Here is a 15348-nt window from a genome sequence, read left to right on the forward strand (position 1 = left end):
TGTTCGTCCATAAGGTGCTGACTCTTTAAGCTGAGTAGGCATGTGTGATGCAGAGAGAATTTTATTTTGTGGTGTTTTGCAAGTACCCTGGGGGCTTTTCACAGGATAGAGGGTTGGGGAAAGTTAAGTCTGGCTCCAATAACATCTGGGAGGTCCTGGGGCCCTCATTCTGGAGTGGCCCACTGGGTGTCCCAGGGTCTGCAGGGAGTCTGTCCTAACTTGAGCTCTGCTCGGCAGATCGCAGCCAGGACGCTGGGAGATCTCGTCCGGAAGTTAGGGGAGAAAATCCTGCCGGAGATCATCCCCATCCTGGAGGAAGGCCTGAGATCTCCCAAGAGTGACGAGAGGCAGGGCGTGTGCATCGGGCTGAGCGAGATCATGAAGTCCACCAGCCGGGATGCGGTGAGCATGTCCTCAGGGCCTGCAGGACCGCCCCCAACTCAGAGGGCCAGGGGGTTGGGATGCGGTGAGCATGTCCTCAGGGCCCGCAGGCCTGCCCCCCACCCCCTCTCAGAGGGCCTGGGGGTGTGGGATGCTGTGAGCATGTCCTCAGGGCCTGCAGGCCTGCCCCCTACCCACCTCAGAGGGCCAGGGGGTGAGGGCTCCAGGAGAAGCTGCTCCATTAACGACACTGCACCCTCAGGGACACGCCAGCCTCACTCCAGAGGGTGCTGTGGACAGTGAGGTGCTGATGGGGCCACAGCGCCCTGGGCTTTCTCACCTCTCAGCTTTCCCATCAGTTTACAGGCTAAGAACTCAGCAATTTAGGGGCGGGGTGGCTTTTGGAGATTGAAGTGGTCTTTCTCTCAGCACTCCTGAGGTGGCTTCAGATTAATCCTTTTGCGTCAGTGCATCAGTTCAGTTCACGTGTGTGGTGTGCTTAGCCGTGAAGGGAGGTGCATGTGTGTGAGAGGTGGAGGGTGGCGGGGAGCAGGAGGGCGTGGAGTAGATGAGAGTGAGCACCCAGTGGGTGGAAACGCGTCGTCTCCAGCAGTGAGATTGTTTCCATATGGCAGCAGTCAAGGGGGGTTGGAGTCTTTCACCGACCCTACTTTTTCTAATTGAGTAGGTTGAGCATAGGCATAGAGCTCTAGATTGGGATGAAAGCGCCAAAGCGATGAGTGGATAGCGGGTCAGAGATGCAAGCACGTGGCCAGTTGCTCAGCCTGAACAGCCTCATCTGATTCTTCTCCTGCATGTGTCAGTACATGTGTGCCATTTGGGGTTTTTATAGTTGCGTTTTTCAAAGAACAAAGGTAAATTCTGTCATCAAATGGGACTGTGATTAATTAAGTAGGTAGTGCCCCAAAGCCTGAGGCCCTGCCCATGACATGGCCACCATATTCAGATTTGGTCCTTAGATTCATGGAGGGGCGTTGCTTTGGTGAAATTGGTTATGGAGTGCACAGAGCAGTTGTTGGCCCCACTGTAGACCCAGAGACTTCATAAGGGACCAGGTATTTGAGTTGAGACTTGAAGAAGGACTTGGAGTTTCCCAAGAGGATGAACAAAGGAGCCTGGGGAGTGGAGGCCAGGTCACTTGGGGCCTCACCGTGGGAAGGAGTTTGGCATTCCCATGAGAGACCAGAGTATCTGGGGAACTTGCCAAAAAAAATCAAGACTATTAACTGTTAAGTCCATGGCTCAGTTGGTGAAGAATCTGCCTACAATGCAACACAGAGATGCAGGTTCCATCCCTTCTCGGGAATATCCCTGGGGAAGGCAGTGGCAACCCACTCCAGTGTTCTTGCCTGGAGAATCCCATGGACAGAGGAGCCTGGCGGATTGCAGTCCAGGGAGTCTAAAGAGTCAGACATGACTTAGCAACAAAACAACCACCACTGGGGGAAGGCTCCTTAGGGGCAGATCGCAAATCCTCTCTGCTTTCTCATACTTGTGCATTTCCACAGAAACCAGCTGAGTGAAAATCTAGACCCGGCAAGAGTCCAGGAAGCCTGTCTAGGCCAGAGGTCCTCACCACCCCCATCCCCCGCTGACTTCCCCTCCCTCCACCACGTCAGGTTCAGCACTCTCATGCTGTTGCAGGTGCTGTATTTCTCCGAGTCCCTCGTGCCCACGGCGAGGAAGGCTTTGTGTGACCCGCTGGAGGAGGTCAGAGAGGCGGCGGCCAAGACGTTTGAGCAGCTGCACTCCACCATCGGCCACCAGGCCCTGGAGGACATCCTCCCGTTTTTACTGAAGCAGCTGGTGAGTGGCTCCGCCTCACCCCTGCCAGGAGGGGTTCCACCATCTCCGTGGAGGCCGCACGCCAGGGCTGACTCTTGCCAAGGCAGCCAGTGCAGGCTCCAGAGGGAGTGGGTGCACAGGATGGCATTGACTCGCTTGGGGGTCAGGTGGGGGGTATCGGGGCCAGGGAGGTCCAGACTGCAGAGGCGGGGAGAAGAGCGGCTCCCAGACGTCACCCCATGCCCCTCTGCAGGATGACGAGGAGGTGTCCGAGTTTGCCTTGGATGGTCTGAAGCAGGTGATGGCCATCAAGAGTCGTGTGGTGCTGCCCTACCTCGTGCCCAAGGTAAGTCCCCACACATGGCAACCCTCTCTGGCCCAGCAGCCACAGCCACGTCACCATCCCCAGGTCTACGTGATGACCAGCTCTGAACCTGGATGCTGGGGGAGGCCGGCGACTCTGCAATGGGACAGGATCTCCCAGAGCCCAGCACTGCAGCTGGCATGGGCAGGCCCCACTAAGCTGATGTTCATCGTCCTGCAGCTGACGACCCCGCCCGTCAACACCCGGGTGCTGGCTTTCCTTTCATCTGTGGCGGGTGATGCCCTGACACGTCATCTTGGCGTGATCCTCCCGGCGGTCATGTTGGCCCTGAAGGAGAAGCTGGGGACTCCAGACGAGCAGCTGGTGAGGGGCACAGTCACCCCTGTGGACTCTATCCATGTCCTGTCCCATCCTGGAGGCGTGTGCTCAGCTGAGGTGTCGCCTGTGCTTTTAGGAGATGGCCAACTGTCAGGCCGTGATCCTGTCCGTGGAGGACGACACCGGGCACCGGATCATCATCGAGGACCTGTTGGAAGCCACCCGCAGCCCTGAGGTGGGCATGAGGCAGGCCGCGGCCATCATCCTCAACATCTACTGCTCACGCTCCAAGGCGGACTACACTAGCCACCTGCGGAGCCTGGTCTCAGGCCTGATCCGCCTCTTCAACGACTCCAGCCCCGTGGTTCTGGAGGAGAGCTGGGACGCCCTGAATGCCATCACCAAGGTGAGGGGCTGCTGGACCACCTCTGGTGAAGACAGTTCCAGGCGTTTCTAAGACTAGGTGCTGTCAGCCAGCTTCAGCATCTGTCCATGCGTGGCCAGTCTTACCTGTACTCCCGCCCACCCCCTTCCTTTCCTTCCTCCTGCTGTCTTGAGAGGGCTTGACTTGAACCCTGACATCCTCTTTGCTTTTCCCCGGTGTCCCACAGAAACTGGATGCAGGCAACCAGCTGGCCCTCATTGAGGAACTGCACAAGGAAATCCGGTTCATAGGAAATGAGAGCAGAGGCGAGCACGTGCCAGGCTTCTGCCTCCCGAAGAAGGTGAGCCACGGCCCTGGACAGGGCCCTGTGGGCTTGTGGCCCTCCTCTGCCTTCCCTGGGTCCCCAGCGCTGGGGCTGCTGGAGCAGCTGCGTGTTACTCCATGTAGTGCTCTAGGTGCTGTTGCGCACCTCCACGGACAGCGTGTTTCTTCCCCATGGTGGCCCCGCGGGGACAGGGTCAGAGTTCACCACCTCCAGTTTCAGCTGTGGAGGCCACCTCAGAGCAGATGAGTGACAGGGCTGCAGGGACTCTGCTCTCATCACTGTCAAGTCGAGGAGACTGTTCCCCAGCCAGCACCCTCAGGCCACGACCCTGGCCACCCGACTTGGTCGCTCACAGAGTTGAAGAGAGGGTGGCTGACAGAAGCTCCTGGCTTCGGGTCGGGGACACCCGGGCCCAGAACCTTTGCAATTTGACTCTCAGGTGTGGTTCTCTTGTCAGGGGGTAACGTCCATCCTTCCAGTGCTGCGGGAGGGGGTCCTGACTGGCAGCCCGGAACAGAAGGAGGAAGCTGCCAAAGCGTTAGGCTTGGTGATCCGCCTGACCTCGGCGGACGCCCTGCGGCCATCCGTGGTCAACATCACTGGCCCTCTGATTCGCATCCTGGGGGACCGGTTCAGCTGGAACGTGAAGGCGGCTCTGCTCGAGACACTCAGCCTCTTGCTGGCCAAGGTGAGGACTGACAGGTTCACTTGGTCCACGCGGATCTTAGAGCACAGATCTGTGCACAGGAGACCGGCACCCACTGTGCTGTGCAGGCAGAGTGACAGCTCTGCCTGGGAGTCGGCAGAGCAGAGGGAGCAAAGACCTTGGTCTCTAGACTCACCACACATGGTCAAGTCCAGGTCCACCACTTGGCAGATGTGTGGCCAGAATGACCTCAGAGTCTGCTCCTTCACTTGTGTTTTGAGGGTACAACACTGCTTGTCTCTCAAAGGGCTGTGAGATACGGGGCTCAGGTGAAATAACATCTAATGACACGTTCTAACTCAACACACCAGCGTGTGTGTGTCTGATAATCGCTTTTATTAGAAGTGGTTGAGTCAAAGGACAAAATCCAGGGCCATGTGAGTACAATAGAAACTTTGTTCACATACATTTCCCATCTTTATGACTACCTTATAAAGGGAGATGAAGAGAATATGAGGAGAGAACGCAAAGGAAGTCCAAGAGCAACTGCAGTAACTTCAGTTTTTGCCCAAAGTGTCAGAAGTGAAGCAACACATTAACTATTTCTGATACTTTACAGGCCAATAATTAAAGCCTTTAGGCTTAGAGAGTTATAAACAGCCAAGATTTATTTTGTTAAAAAAAATTGTTACTTGTGGTTTGGAAACAAAAGCTTAAGAGAGTGGTAGCTCTTTTCCTTCTGTGAGAAAAGTGTGGGGGAGCAACTTCCCAGCTAAAAAATGGGACTGTGAGCATCAGCCTCGTTCTCTTGGAAATTGTTTTTTCTTTTTTCTTTTTATTTAAAGTATCATCTTTATCTTCCATTCTGTGCCGTGTGTGTGTGTGTGTGTGTGTGTGAATTCTGTGTCCAGATGGAACCTTTCCCTCCTGGAGTTTGTCCCACAGGCTGTGAGCCAGGTGTCACCGTGGGCAGGTGGCTCTCACCGCAGCTTTGCTAGCTTTATTCTGTGGTCCGCCTCCCAGCAGCCTGCAGCCCCAACCCCAGTGTCTCTAGACCGTAAATGGCATTGAGCCTCCAAACAGCTTCTTTTTCCTTCCCTTTTAGCCTTGAGTAGATCTTTCCTCTGGGACCCATCTGTAGTTTGTCACAGACGTGCGTCTTTTCCTGTACGTGGTCAGGACTCAGACTGGATTGTCAGTGCATAGGTGCACGTGTGTACAGGGATGACCTCCCGAAGCCACCTGTTCTGTAGGATTGTGTGCAGTAGGTGGCACCTGACCTGTTTATCTGCCTTTGCAGAATGTTCTTCCACGGTACTGACAGGTCTGCTGGCCCGCTCTGTAATGTATTCAGAGCCGGGGGTTTCGAGTCACTTGTCCACGTGGGCAGAACTCCCCTAAGCTGAGCGGATGGTTCCCCGCTCATGGGAAGCTGGAAGCAGAAGAGGAGGCTGAGGGGACCCTCTGTGCTGGGCTCCCCCATCTTGTGGCGCCTCTACTCCTAGCCTGAATGTGGAGCCCCGCAGGTTTGGGGTGCTCTGTTTTGATGCCTGTGTGCCCTGTGGCCTGCACTCCCCTTCACCCGGGCTCTGGGATGGGGGTCTCTCTGACAGGTCGGGATCGCCCTGAAGCCCTTCCTGCCCCAGCTGCAGACCACCTTCACCAAAGCCCTGCAGGACTCTAACCGCGGCGTGCGCCTGAAGGCCGCCGATGCGCTAGGAAAGCTCATTTCCATCCACATCAAGGTGGATCCTCTTTTCACGGAGCTGCTGAATGGCATCCGGGTCATGGAGGACCCAGGCGTCAGGTGAGGCGCTGGCGCGGGGAGAGCTGTGGCCCTGGGGCGGCCTGGCCCTGCCTGTGCAGTGGGAGCGTGGGTGGAGGACAGCCAGGTTTGAGTCGGGCACGTTGGTTCTGCAGGGACACCATGCTGCAGGCCCTGAGGTTTGTGATTCAGGGAGCGGGGGCCAAAGTGGATGTGGTCATCCGGAAAAACATCGTCTCGCTCCTGCTGAGCATGCTGGGACACGACGAGGTACTGCCGCAGGTGGACGCGGGGCGCGCGGGCTGGGCTGGTTTCCCTTCCCTTGGGCTGGTGTCTCTGCCTCGAGAAGCAGAACCTGGTCAGGAGTGATCATCACTCCCGACATTCGTGTCACTCTGGTTTGCCACACCTCTGGTCTTGAGGGAGATAGGCACTTGGTGTTGATATGGACGACGTATCATATAGGTAAGGGAACCTAAGGTTTCTAAAGTCCCAGGTCTCGTTCATTTGTTCTCCAGTCTTAAGTCGCTTCCCCTGCTCTGCCCCTCATTTCCCCAGTTGTCAAATGAAGAGTTTTGTTTTTTGGCTCGAGAAACATTTGCTGATGTGCAGAGCCTTGCCCATAGGTGAATGAAGTGTGGGCACAGCCCCGAGGAAACAGTGTCTGGTGTCTGTCCAGAGGGGGTGTTCAGCCCTGTTTGTGAGGGGCAGACTGACCTGGGGCCGTGCCCTACCATGTGTTAGAGTGAGAACTGGGACTGAGCCCATGACTCCTGGTTCTCAGTCCCAAGGCCCTTCCTGGCCCAGTCTGCAAGCATCTGTGAAGTACCAGTTGGCTGCCTTGTGCTCTGGTGAGCCCCAAAGCGGTTGAGTCTTTGAGAAGGATTTTCTCTTTCCCCTTTGACAGACGTCTCTCTGCCATGTCACCAGATTGACACTGTGGGGCTGATCTCTGGAGGGAGGCCTTGGGGTTTGCGCGGAGCTGCACCTCGTTTGCCCATGCCCGGGGCCGGTTATCCCCTGCAGCTGAGGCCCCGGCCTTTTGTGGCACAGAAGGGAGCCTCTGCCTTCTTTTGGTCACGGTCTGTCAGGGTTTTATAGGGCCACTCACAGTGCAAGCAAAAGTTAGTACGCAAACCAATTTGCATTTCACCACAATGGAGCTTAAAATAGACTCCTTTGAGAGAGTGGGTGTTGTGTCAGAGAGAGCCAGCTTTAGCCTCGCGTGACACCTGGGAGCTCAGAGGCCCAGACTGCCGGCCGGCCACCCTCCTCCCCCTCAGAACTTCAGCTGGATCAGAGGTGGCAATCCAGGGTGCCGGCCTGGCTCATGCCTCCCCATGGGCCCTTGAGGCCCTGGTTGGTTCTTTGGTTGTTTTGTTTGGGAGAGGCACGCCAAGTTGGCACTTCGAATATTATAGCACGTAACCCAAAATCCTCTGCACAGCATCCTGTAGTGAGCCAGCAGGGAGAGCCGCCAGGAAGCGCTTATGTACGAGACTTTGGTTTTGACACAGAACCCTCAGCCTTTCCCTATTGCCTTGGGCTGATTAGAGCTTCAGTTTGACTTCCCAGGACAGACCCACACAACGTTGGGGCAGCAGGGAGCCTCTCTGGACACAGGCGGACACATGAGAGGTTTGGGAGCGGGGTGGGGTGGGGTGAGGTTGAGGTGGAGCTCCCAGTGGTCCTCTAACCACCTTCCCTGAGGACTGTGGGCAGAGCTTGCATCCCTTCCCACCTCACAGGGCTGTTGATAGTAACTGAGATAATAAACGTGAAGTATTCAGGCTTGTAAGAAGAAAGGTGCTATGTAAATACAGTTATTGTTGCTATTATGATGATGATCACCATATGCACACATGCTGGAGTTTTCTATAATTAAGTTAAGTGCTGGGTGTGTAATTTTTAACTCGGTGCCGAGTGGCAGCCGCAGTGAGTGGCAGCCCTGCTCTGGCGGCGGGAGTGAGTGTGCCTGCAGGGAAGACTGGACTTGGCGTCCGCCTCCCTCCCGCCCTGGTGCCCGTGGAGCCCATGTGAGGTGGCACCCTGGTTCACTACCTTCTCTGCCCCGTCAGGACAACACGCGCATCTCCTCGGCCGGGTGCCTGGGGGAGCTATGTGCCTTTCTGACGGAAGAGGAGCTCAGCACTGTTCTTCAGCAGTACTTGCTGGGTAGGCCTCTTGTGTGCACTTTTCGGGGCCTCTCTGTCTCCCCTGCCCCTCAGAGGGTCTTCTGGCAGCTGGACCACCCTCTCCTTGGAAATGTCAAAACGGAGTTTCCAGGGGTCTTGCAGCCCGGAGCGTCTCTGCTCCGAGGACGCAGCTGTGGTTGGGAGTGGCCTGTGAGGGATGGCCGCTCGGCGGCCACTTCGGGCAGGGAGGTCTGTGTGCAGTGAGGACTGGGGTTCCCACCAGGCTCCGAGCTGACACACGAGTCTCAGGTGGTGGAGGTGGGCTTCGCGGGCGGTAGACGGTGCAGGTCAGCCCCCCTGTGTCCTTCCACCCAGCGGATGTGTCTGGCATTGACTGGATGGTTCGGCATGGGCGGAGCCTGGCTCTCTCCGTGGCTGTGAGCGTGGCTCCTGGCAGACTCTGCGTAGGCAAGTATGGCAGCGACGTCCAGGACATGATCCTCAGCAATGCCATGGCAGACAGGGTAAGGCTTTGGGGCAGCCAGACCAGGTGGTCAGAATTTCACTCTTGCCAGTAACTTCCTGTGCCCTGGGACCAGTGCTTGGTCTCCCTGGGCACCAGGTTCATCATCTAAATAGTGAGGAGTTTGGGTTGGAGCATCCAGAGGTCCCTTCTAGGCCAGAAAGTCTCTGATTCTGTTTCTGGGAACTAGTGTCTCAGGCTTTGTTCACCTGCCCCACAGCCAGGCAGAAGCTCTTTATGAGAGCTGTCAAAAGGTCTTGGAGATGATGTAGTCAGGGGTGGGGTGGGGACTGGTGGTGGAGAGCCAGGGTCCCCGGAAATGCCTGGGGAAGGGATGGTGTATGGCCCTGCTGCCCCAAGGAGGGAGCCGGAGGCACCCTGTCTAGCTCTCTGCTCACTTTCCAGATCCCCATCGCCGTGAGTGGGGTCCGGGGCATGGGCTTCCTGATGAAGCACCACATCGAGACTGGAGGAGGACAGTTGCCGGCCAAACTCTCCAGCCTGTTCATTAAGGTGAGTGGGGTAGCCTGGCTCATGAGACGGATCTGTGACCAGAAGACACCGGAAGTGTGTCCGTGTGTTCCAGGCACTCTGAGGGTGGCCTGCAGGGCTGGGGGGTGGGGGGTCTCTGAGCCCGTAGGGCTGGGGTGCAGAATGGTCTCTGGAAGACTGCCCAACTTTTTCTTTTGGCCCAACTTTTTGTCAAGAGTCTCCCATAGATCCATGACCCCAAATCAAGTTAAGAACCTCTATTTTAGGCATTCTTTCTAGGTACCCCAATTTTTCAAACTTTGGGGCAGACCTGGGTTCAAATTTATCTTTGCTTTCCTGCCTCCCTTTAGTAGGCGTGACAGTAATTAGAAGGCATGGCTACTCTGGTGGCTGCAGGACCCGCTTGGGAAAGCTGGGGAGCCTGGCAGAGGGGTCTTCAGCATCTGCGTGATAGAGCATACTGCTCGAACGCTGGTGTGCACACAGAGCCAGAACCTACGTTTTAAGAAATGCAGCCGAGCCCGCCTTTCTTTCTACACCCTGCCTTTGTAACCAGCTCCCGGGCAGTCAGTGGCCCTGGTGCACTGGCCTCACTCTGAGCAGGGAGGCTCCCACGGCTGCTGTCCCCACCCTGCAGACACCCAGAGAGGAGGGTGTACAGGGCCCTGATTGGACTGAGCCTGTATCACCCCGCATGCAGCTGTCGTCAGTGTTTATTACTGAGGACCTGCTGTGCTCCTGGCCGGGCTAGACCCTGAAGTACAGAGGTGAACGGGGCAGACAAGATCTCTGGAGGCGGAGGTACACAAAGAGCCTGTGGGAGGGCCCTCATCTAGATAGGGCTGTCGGGGAGATGCCTGAAGGCTGACATCTGAGCCGAGGCCTGAAGGATGAGAGGGGACCAACCAGGTGAGGATCTGGGGCAAGCACGTCCCAGGTAGTGGGACCCGCCAGTGCAGGGGCGCAAGGCAGGAAGCAGCGTGGGGTGTTTGAGGAAGTTGGAAGCCCTTGTGGGCTGAGAGTGCCGAGCCGAGGAGAGGGTGGTGTGAGATGACGTGGAGGAGGTAGGGTCTGAACACACCCAGCCGCCCTCTCACAGTGGGAATGCTGTGGAGGGAGCAGGGGGTCAGGTCCCACGACGAGGGCAGAGCCTGGGCTGTGGCGAGGAGCAGGCTGGATGTGCCTGATGGAAAGCCCACGCTCCTCTTCACAGTGTCTGCAGAACCCATCCAGTGACATCAGGTTGGTGGCTGAGAAGATGATCTGGTGGGCAAACAAGGACCCGCTGCCTGCCCTGGACCCCCAGGCCATCAAGCCCATCCTGAAGGCCCTCCTGGACAACACCAAGGATAAAAACACCGTCGTCAGGGCCTACAGCGACCAGGCGATTGTCAACCTCCTCAAGATGAGGCAGGGAGAGGAGGTGTTTCAGGTGGGAGCCTGGGACTGGCGGGCCTCCCCACAGCTTCTGGGCGCTTGTCTTGTGGGCCTTCTGCATGACAGTGTTTAAGGCTTGTACTCTGCCACCCCATAGGCATGAGTGTTGATGGGCAGATAGTCATCTGGTAGTCATCTGGTCTGGTGCCTAAAAACACTCCCTCTATTCCTGAGGTGTTGAGATTCCTTTCAGCAGCAGGGTTCCTCCTCCAAGTAAAATCTCAGGTGGCTCCCAAACCTGTAACAGACCTCCCAGGGCTGCCTGTTGAGGCCCAGAGTTCTGTCCCTCAGCCCACTGCCTGCTGAGCCACCTTTGAAGCGCTGAGCACTCCAGGCCCCACTCTATCATCGGCTCGGGGTGTGAGGCCTGCATGTCTTGGCTGTCTCTGGATCCACTCGATTTTCTTCCTTTGCCAGGGTCCCCCTCAGTGGTTCTAGTTCTGGGTTCGCGTTCAGTGTTGTCTTTGATTGGAGAAAGCTGAAGCCATATTTTCTCATTTTGTCTCCTCATTTCCCTCCTCCCCCCAGTCCCTCTGCAAGATCCTGGATGTGGCCAGCTTGGAAGTGCTGAATGAATGCAACCGGAGGTCTCTGAAGAAGCTGGCCGGCCAGGCTGACTCCACAGAGCAGGTGGACGACACCATCCTGACCTGACGGACCCAGGCCCGTCCGCTGGGCTTTGTATCAGCATTTCAGCTCCACCTTTTTGTTCACTGTTTTCATTTTTGAAAATACATTTGTTCTGATGGGGAGCTTAGGAGATGGCGTTCCCAGAAAGTATTTTAATGTATCAACAGACCACAGCCAAAGCCTTAAATCAAACCTACACACAACTGAAAATTGCCTCCTCCATCTCTCACTCTTTTCTTTGGAGAAGACAAGAAAAAGCACACGCATGAGCCTCGCCCAGCGGTCACCAGGAGCTGCTTGTCCACTCTGCGTGGCTGGGTCCAGAACGTGAGGCTCAGACGTCTGCCTCCTGGTCTCTTGTGCCAGAGCTCTGGCTCCAGGGCCAGTGCTTCCAACCTCTGCCTAGATCCCGAGGGGGCAGAGAACTGCAGAGGCCTGCCCGTGCAGTGTCTCAGCGTGGCTTTTCAGCATTGTGCAGCTCACCTGGATCTGACCCATCAGGTGACAGGGACAAAACTTGCACAGCCCTAGTAGTTTGCAAGTTGGGGGAGGGGAATAGGTTTAAACGCAGGTAGTTTGAAGGAGGGATGTTGAATAAAGGCTTTGATTTGATCTTGATAAGCAGATTTTTAAAAATCTCCGAACATCCACTAAACATGAAGCTTCGTGCATCAGGAGCAAGGCAAGGGTGCGTGCAGCTGTCCCCGTGAGCACAGGCAACTCTGATTTCTGGGCGTCTCTCCTGCTCTCTGAAGTCTCATAGATACCTGCAGCCACCGGATCTCAAGAGGGCTGCAGTCAGACCTGAGATCTCACTGGTGTGGAGATCCTAGGGGTTGAATCAGCCGCCTCCCTGTTCTGTCCTGACTCAGAAAGGTAGGCAGCTTCTGAGAGTCGAGTTTTACAGAGAAAGTCTTCCCTTCTGTGGAATAAGAACAAACCACATTCCTGTAATCAGAATTGCAAGAGGAAACCAAAGTCGCAGTTGAGCATCTGCCTCCTTTATGAATGACTTCCTTCCTCCTGGTTCTTAGAAGGCTTGTGATCCAGGCGTCCTGTCTGACGGAGCCCGCCCCTCCGGGCCCCAGTGACGCAAGTGTTCCTGGGCTATTTTCCCTGGTCACAATACGGAACAAAACTTGTACCAAAATTTCTGGTATGAGCTGTAAAAGGAAGGGAAAAAATGAAACATGGTGGGAGCGAGCTCACGTTATAAAAGGCCTAAAGTACTATACCAAAAAACAAACAAAAGCGAGGCTTTGCTTATTAATAATGCAGCGGAGGTAGAAAGCCTTGTGACTCAGCACTTCTGATGAATAAGACAGGTGACCTCTGAGGTGCCTGAGCCTTGTGTGTCACAGGACTTCCTGTTTTCTTGCAGCAGACGTGGTCTCCACGGGCTCGTTGGAACTGTGGAGTCCCAGGGCTGGAAGGGACCTTGAGAGGACAGCTGAGCCGGTCCCCACGGCCAAAGCAGCCAATGGTTACAGCTTTGGTAGCCATGGTAACTGTCCTCTGCTCCTGGGATTCAGATGATTGCCGGCAGGCTCCCAGCTGCCTGGGGCATATGTCCAGCAAGCCAGTTGCAGCTGCAGTCACCTCTGCCGGTCAGCCCTGGGGAGGCAGGTGGAGTTCTCATGGGAGGGAGGGGTTGTGGGCTGGGAAGCCTCTTTGAAGCGCCCGAGGTGTGTCCAGTGCTTCCTCCAGGATCTTAGAGCAGACACTTGTGTCCACCTCTGGTGTGCTGTCCCTAGTCTGAAATCGGGAGAGCCTGATGGTACTTACAGCTGGAGGACTCTGAGTAAGCAAAGTCCAAACCTGCCTAGTGGCTCAGACAGTAAAGAATCTGCTCGTAATGCAGGCGACCCAGGTTCAGTCCCTGGGTCGGGAAGATCCCTTGGAGAAGGGCATGGCTACCTACTCCAATATTCTTGCCTGGAGAATCCCACAGACACAGGAGCCTGGCGAGCTACAGTCCATGGGGTCACAAAGAGTCAGACATGGCTGAGCAACTAACACACTGACATTTTCAAAGGAGAAACACCGGGTTCCCATTCAGAGACTGGAGGACAATGAGATCTCTCTATTCAGGATGGATGGACGGATGAAGGTTGATTCACAGACGGAGATGACTCAGAATCCTGGAGTGCACTGACTTGCATCCCCTGAAAGTGGGAAAGTGGGCTGCAAAGGGCTGTCACAGCCATGCCAGTGGAGCAGGTTAAGGGGATCCCACCAGCCCACAATTACTGCGGTCCTGAAAACAGCTGCCCAGACCGAACACCCTGGAGGAGAAGGAGCTTGGCAGCAGAGAATGAAGCCATCTGCCCTGGTGGTTCGTAGGGCTGTTTAGCCTCAGAGGAGTCGCCCAGCCTTTCTGGGCCAGTTTTCTCATCTGCAAAATGAGGAATTTGGAATGGAAGCTCCCCATATGTCTTAAAGTTATCCTTTAGGGGTTAATAGTAATTGTAACAGGTGCCGTTTGGCTTTTTTTTTTTTTCCCCCACTTAACACACTCAATCTGTGGAGTAGGTTCTCTAGTTAGGACTTTTTTCCTGAGGAGGAAACTGAGGCACGGGATAGTCATAAGTGGCAGTCTGTCCCCAGAGCCACTCGTGTTCTTAGCTTGGCTCTTCCTCCCGCTGCGCTGGCTAGCTGGGCACAAGCCTTGTCTTGTGCCACTCTATAGACTGGTCCTGCAGGCCTCTCTTGTCCTGCAGTGCACGAGGTGAAGTGCCGAGGCGGCTCCAGGTGACTGGCCAGGGGCCTGAGCCACCCCAGGCCTTCCCCCGTGGCTCTGCAGGCTGATCCATACCTCACCCTGTATATAGGACACTTCCAACACTTCCTGTTGTTAGAAAAGACACTTCTCTGAGACTTTTGTGAGAGAGGGGACCCCTGTCTTTGTCTGCCATGTGTTAGAAGGGCAGTGACAAGATGGTGTGCCTTTAGCTAATCTGGAGAAAACTAAGCTGAGCATTCTTAACCTTTTAACTTTGGGAGCCTCTGGAATCTTGGTGTTGAGACTGTTTTAAAATGTAGGGGAGTGTGACGTGGTTCACGTCCCTTGTTCCCTTCATCCCACTGCCAAGATGCTGGAGGGTTTGGGAGAGGGCAGGGGATCTGCAGAGTCAACACTATTTCATTGGTAGGGATTTGGGGACATTATTTTACTGAGTGGATGTCAAAACAAGACAGGCGGTTGGGGATGTTTTTCTTCTAACTAGGGTTCTGTGTGGACTGGTCTTTAACTGCTCCAAGCCTTTCTAAGTAAGAGCAATAGGAAAAACAGGAACCAGCCTAACAGGTTCTAAAATATTTTTAAGGAAACAGCTGTTTCTTTAAAATCCTCATACAGAGCACCCTGGTGGAGCTGCATGGACTTGGAAGTCAGGTTTAAACCTTAACTTGACTGCTTCATGTTAATCCAGAGCACGTCCCCTAACCTCTCAGAACGTGTCCTCGTCTGGACAGTGACAGTCCAGCCCCCCAGGCTGTCTGGAGTGGGTGAGGTAACGCCCTCTACATGGCCGGGCCCGCAGGAGGTGCTGCACATGTGGATGGTGTGAGTAAAGCGAGGTGTGTGGACAAAAAGTGAACCGTGGGCACCTAGTGCTCTGCTAGTGCTCCGATCTGGGGGTAACCGTGGGCCCAGAATTTGCAGATGCTAAGTTTTTGAGCCCAAGTTTTGAAAAGCCATCAACCTAGAGTCAGATCTTTCTGGCGGATTGATTACTGTGTTTGAATGATACCACCCTTATGGCAGAAAGTGAAGAGGAACTAAAAAGCCTCTTGATGAAAGTGAAAGAGGAGAGTGAAAAAGTTGGCTTAAAGCTCAACATTCAGAAAACTAAGATCATGGCATCCGGTCCCATCACTTCATGGGAAATAGATGGGGAAACAGTGGAAACAGTGTCAGACTTTATTTTTGGGGGCTCCAAAATCACTGCAGATGGTGACTGCAGCCGTGAAATTAAAAGATGCTTGCTTCTTGGAAGGAAAGTTATGACCAACCTAGATAGCATATTCAAAAGCAGAGACATTACTTGGCCAACAAAGTTCTGTCTAGTCAAGGCTATGGTTTTTCCTGTGGTCATGTATGGATGTGAGAGTTGGACTGTGAAGAAAGCTGAGCGCCGAAGAATTGATGCTTTTGAACTGTGGTGTTGGAGAAGACTCT

General features: G+C 55.0%; 1 protein-coding gene across 2 annotated transcripts in view; it reads left to right on the forward strand.

Moving 5' to 3' along the window:
• Positions 1 to 11786, forward strand: part of GCN1 (GCN1, eIF2 alpha kinase activator homolog) — a 55073-nt gene extending 43287 nt beyond the window's left edge. Inside the window, exons 45-58 of one of the 2 annotated variants that reach the window (XR_003515193.1) lie at positions 238 to 402; positions 2047 to 2208; positions 2441 to 2533; positions 2732 to 2875; positions 2967 to 3236; positions 3442 to 3555; positions 3998 to 4228; positions 5800 to 5993; positions 6107 to 6221; positions 8030 to 8126; positions 8462 to 8610; positions 9015 to 9122; positions 9802 to 10010; positions 10315 to 10405. Coding sequence is in view for 1 of the 2 variants with exons in the window: in XM_027566590.1 (XP_027422391.1) it covers positions 238 to 402; positions 2047 to 2208; positions 2441 to 2533; positions 2732 to 2875; positions 2967 to 3236; positions 3442 to 3555; positions 3998 to 4228; positions 5800 to 5993; positions 6107 to 6221; positions 8030 to 8126; positions 8462 to 8610; positions 9015 to 9122; positions 10315 to 10533; positions 11067 to 11192 (2187 nt within the window). In the remaining variant the exon portion in view is untranslated. Of the gene's footprint in view, positions 1 to 237; positions 403 to 2046; positions 2209 to 2440; positions 2534 to 2731; positions 2876 to 2966; positions 3237 to 3441; positions 3556 to 3997; positions 4229 to 5799; positions 5994 to 6106; positions 6222 to 8029; positions 8127 to 8461; positions 8611 to 9014; positions 9123 to 9801; positions 10011 to 10314; positions 10534 to 11066 lie in introns of those variants that run through there. The other variant, XM_027566590.1, reaches the window with a different exon arrangement.
• The last annotated feature ends 3562 nt before the right edge of the window (positions 11787 to 15348 follow it).

The sequence above is a fragment of the Bos indicus x Bos taurus genome, chromosome 17 (genome assembly GCF_003369695.1).
Source record: "Bos indicus x Bos taurus breed Angus x Brahman F1 hybrid chromosome 17, Bos_hybrid_MaternalHap_v2.0, whole genome shotgun sequence".
Classification (NCBI taxonomy): domain Eukaryota; kingdom Metazoa; phylum Chordata; class Mammalia; order Artiodactyla; family Bovidae; genus Bos; species Bos indicus x Bos taurus.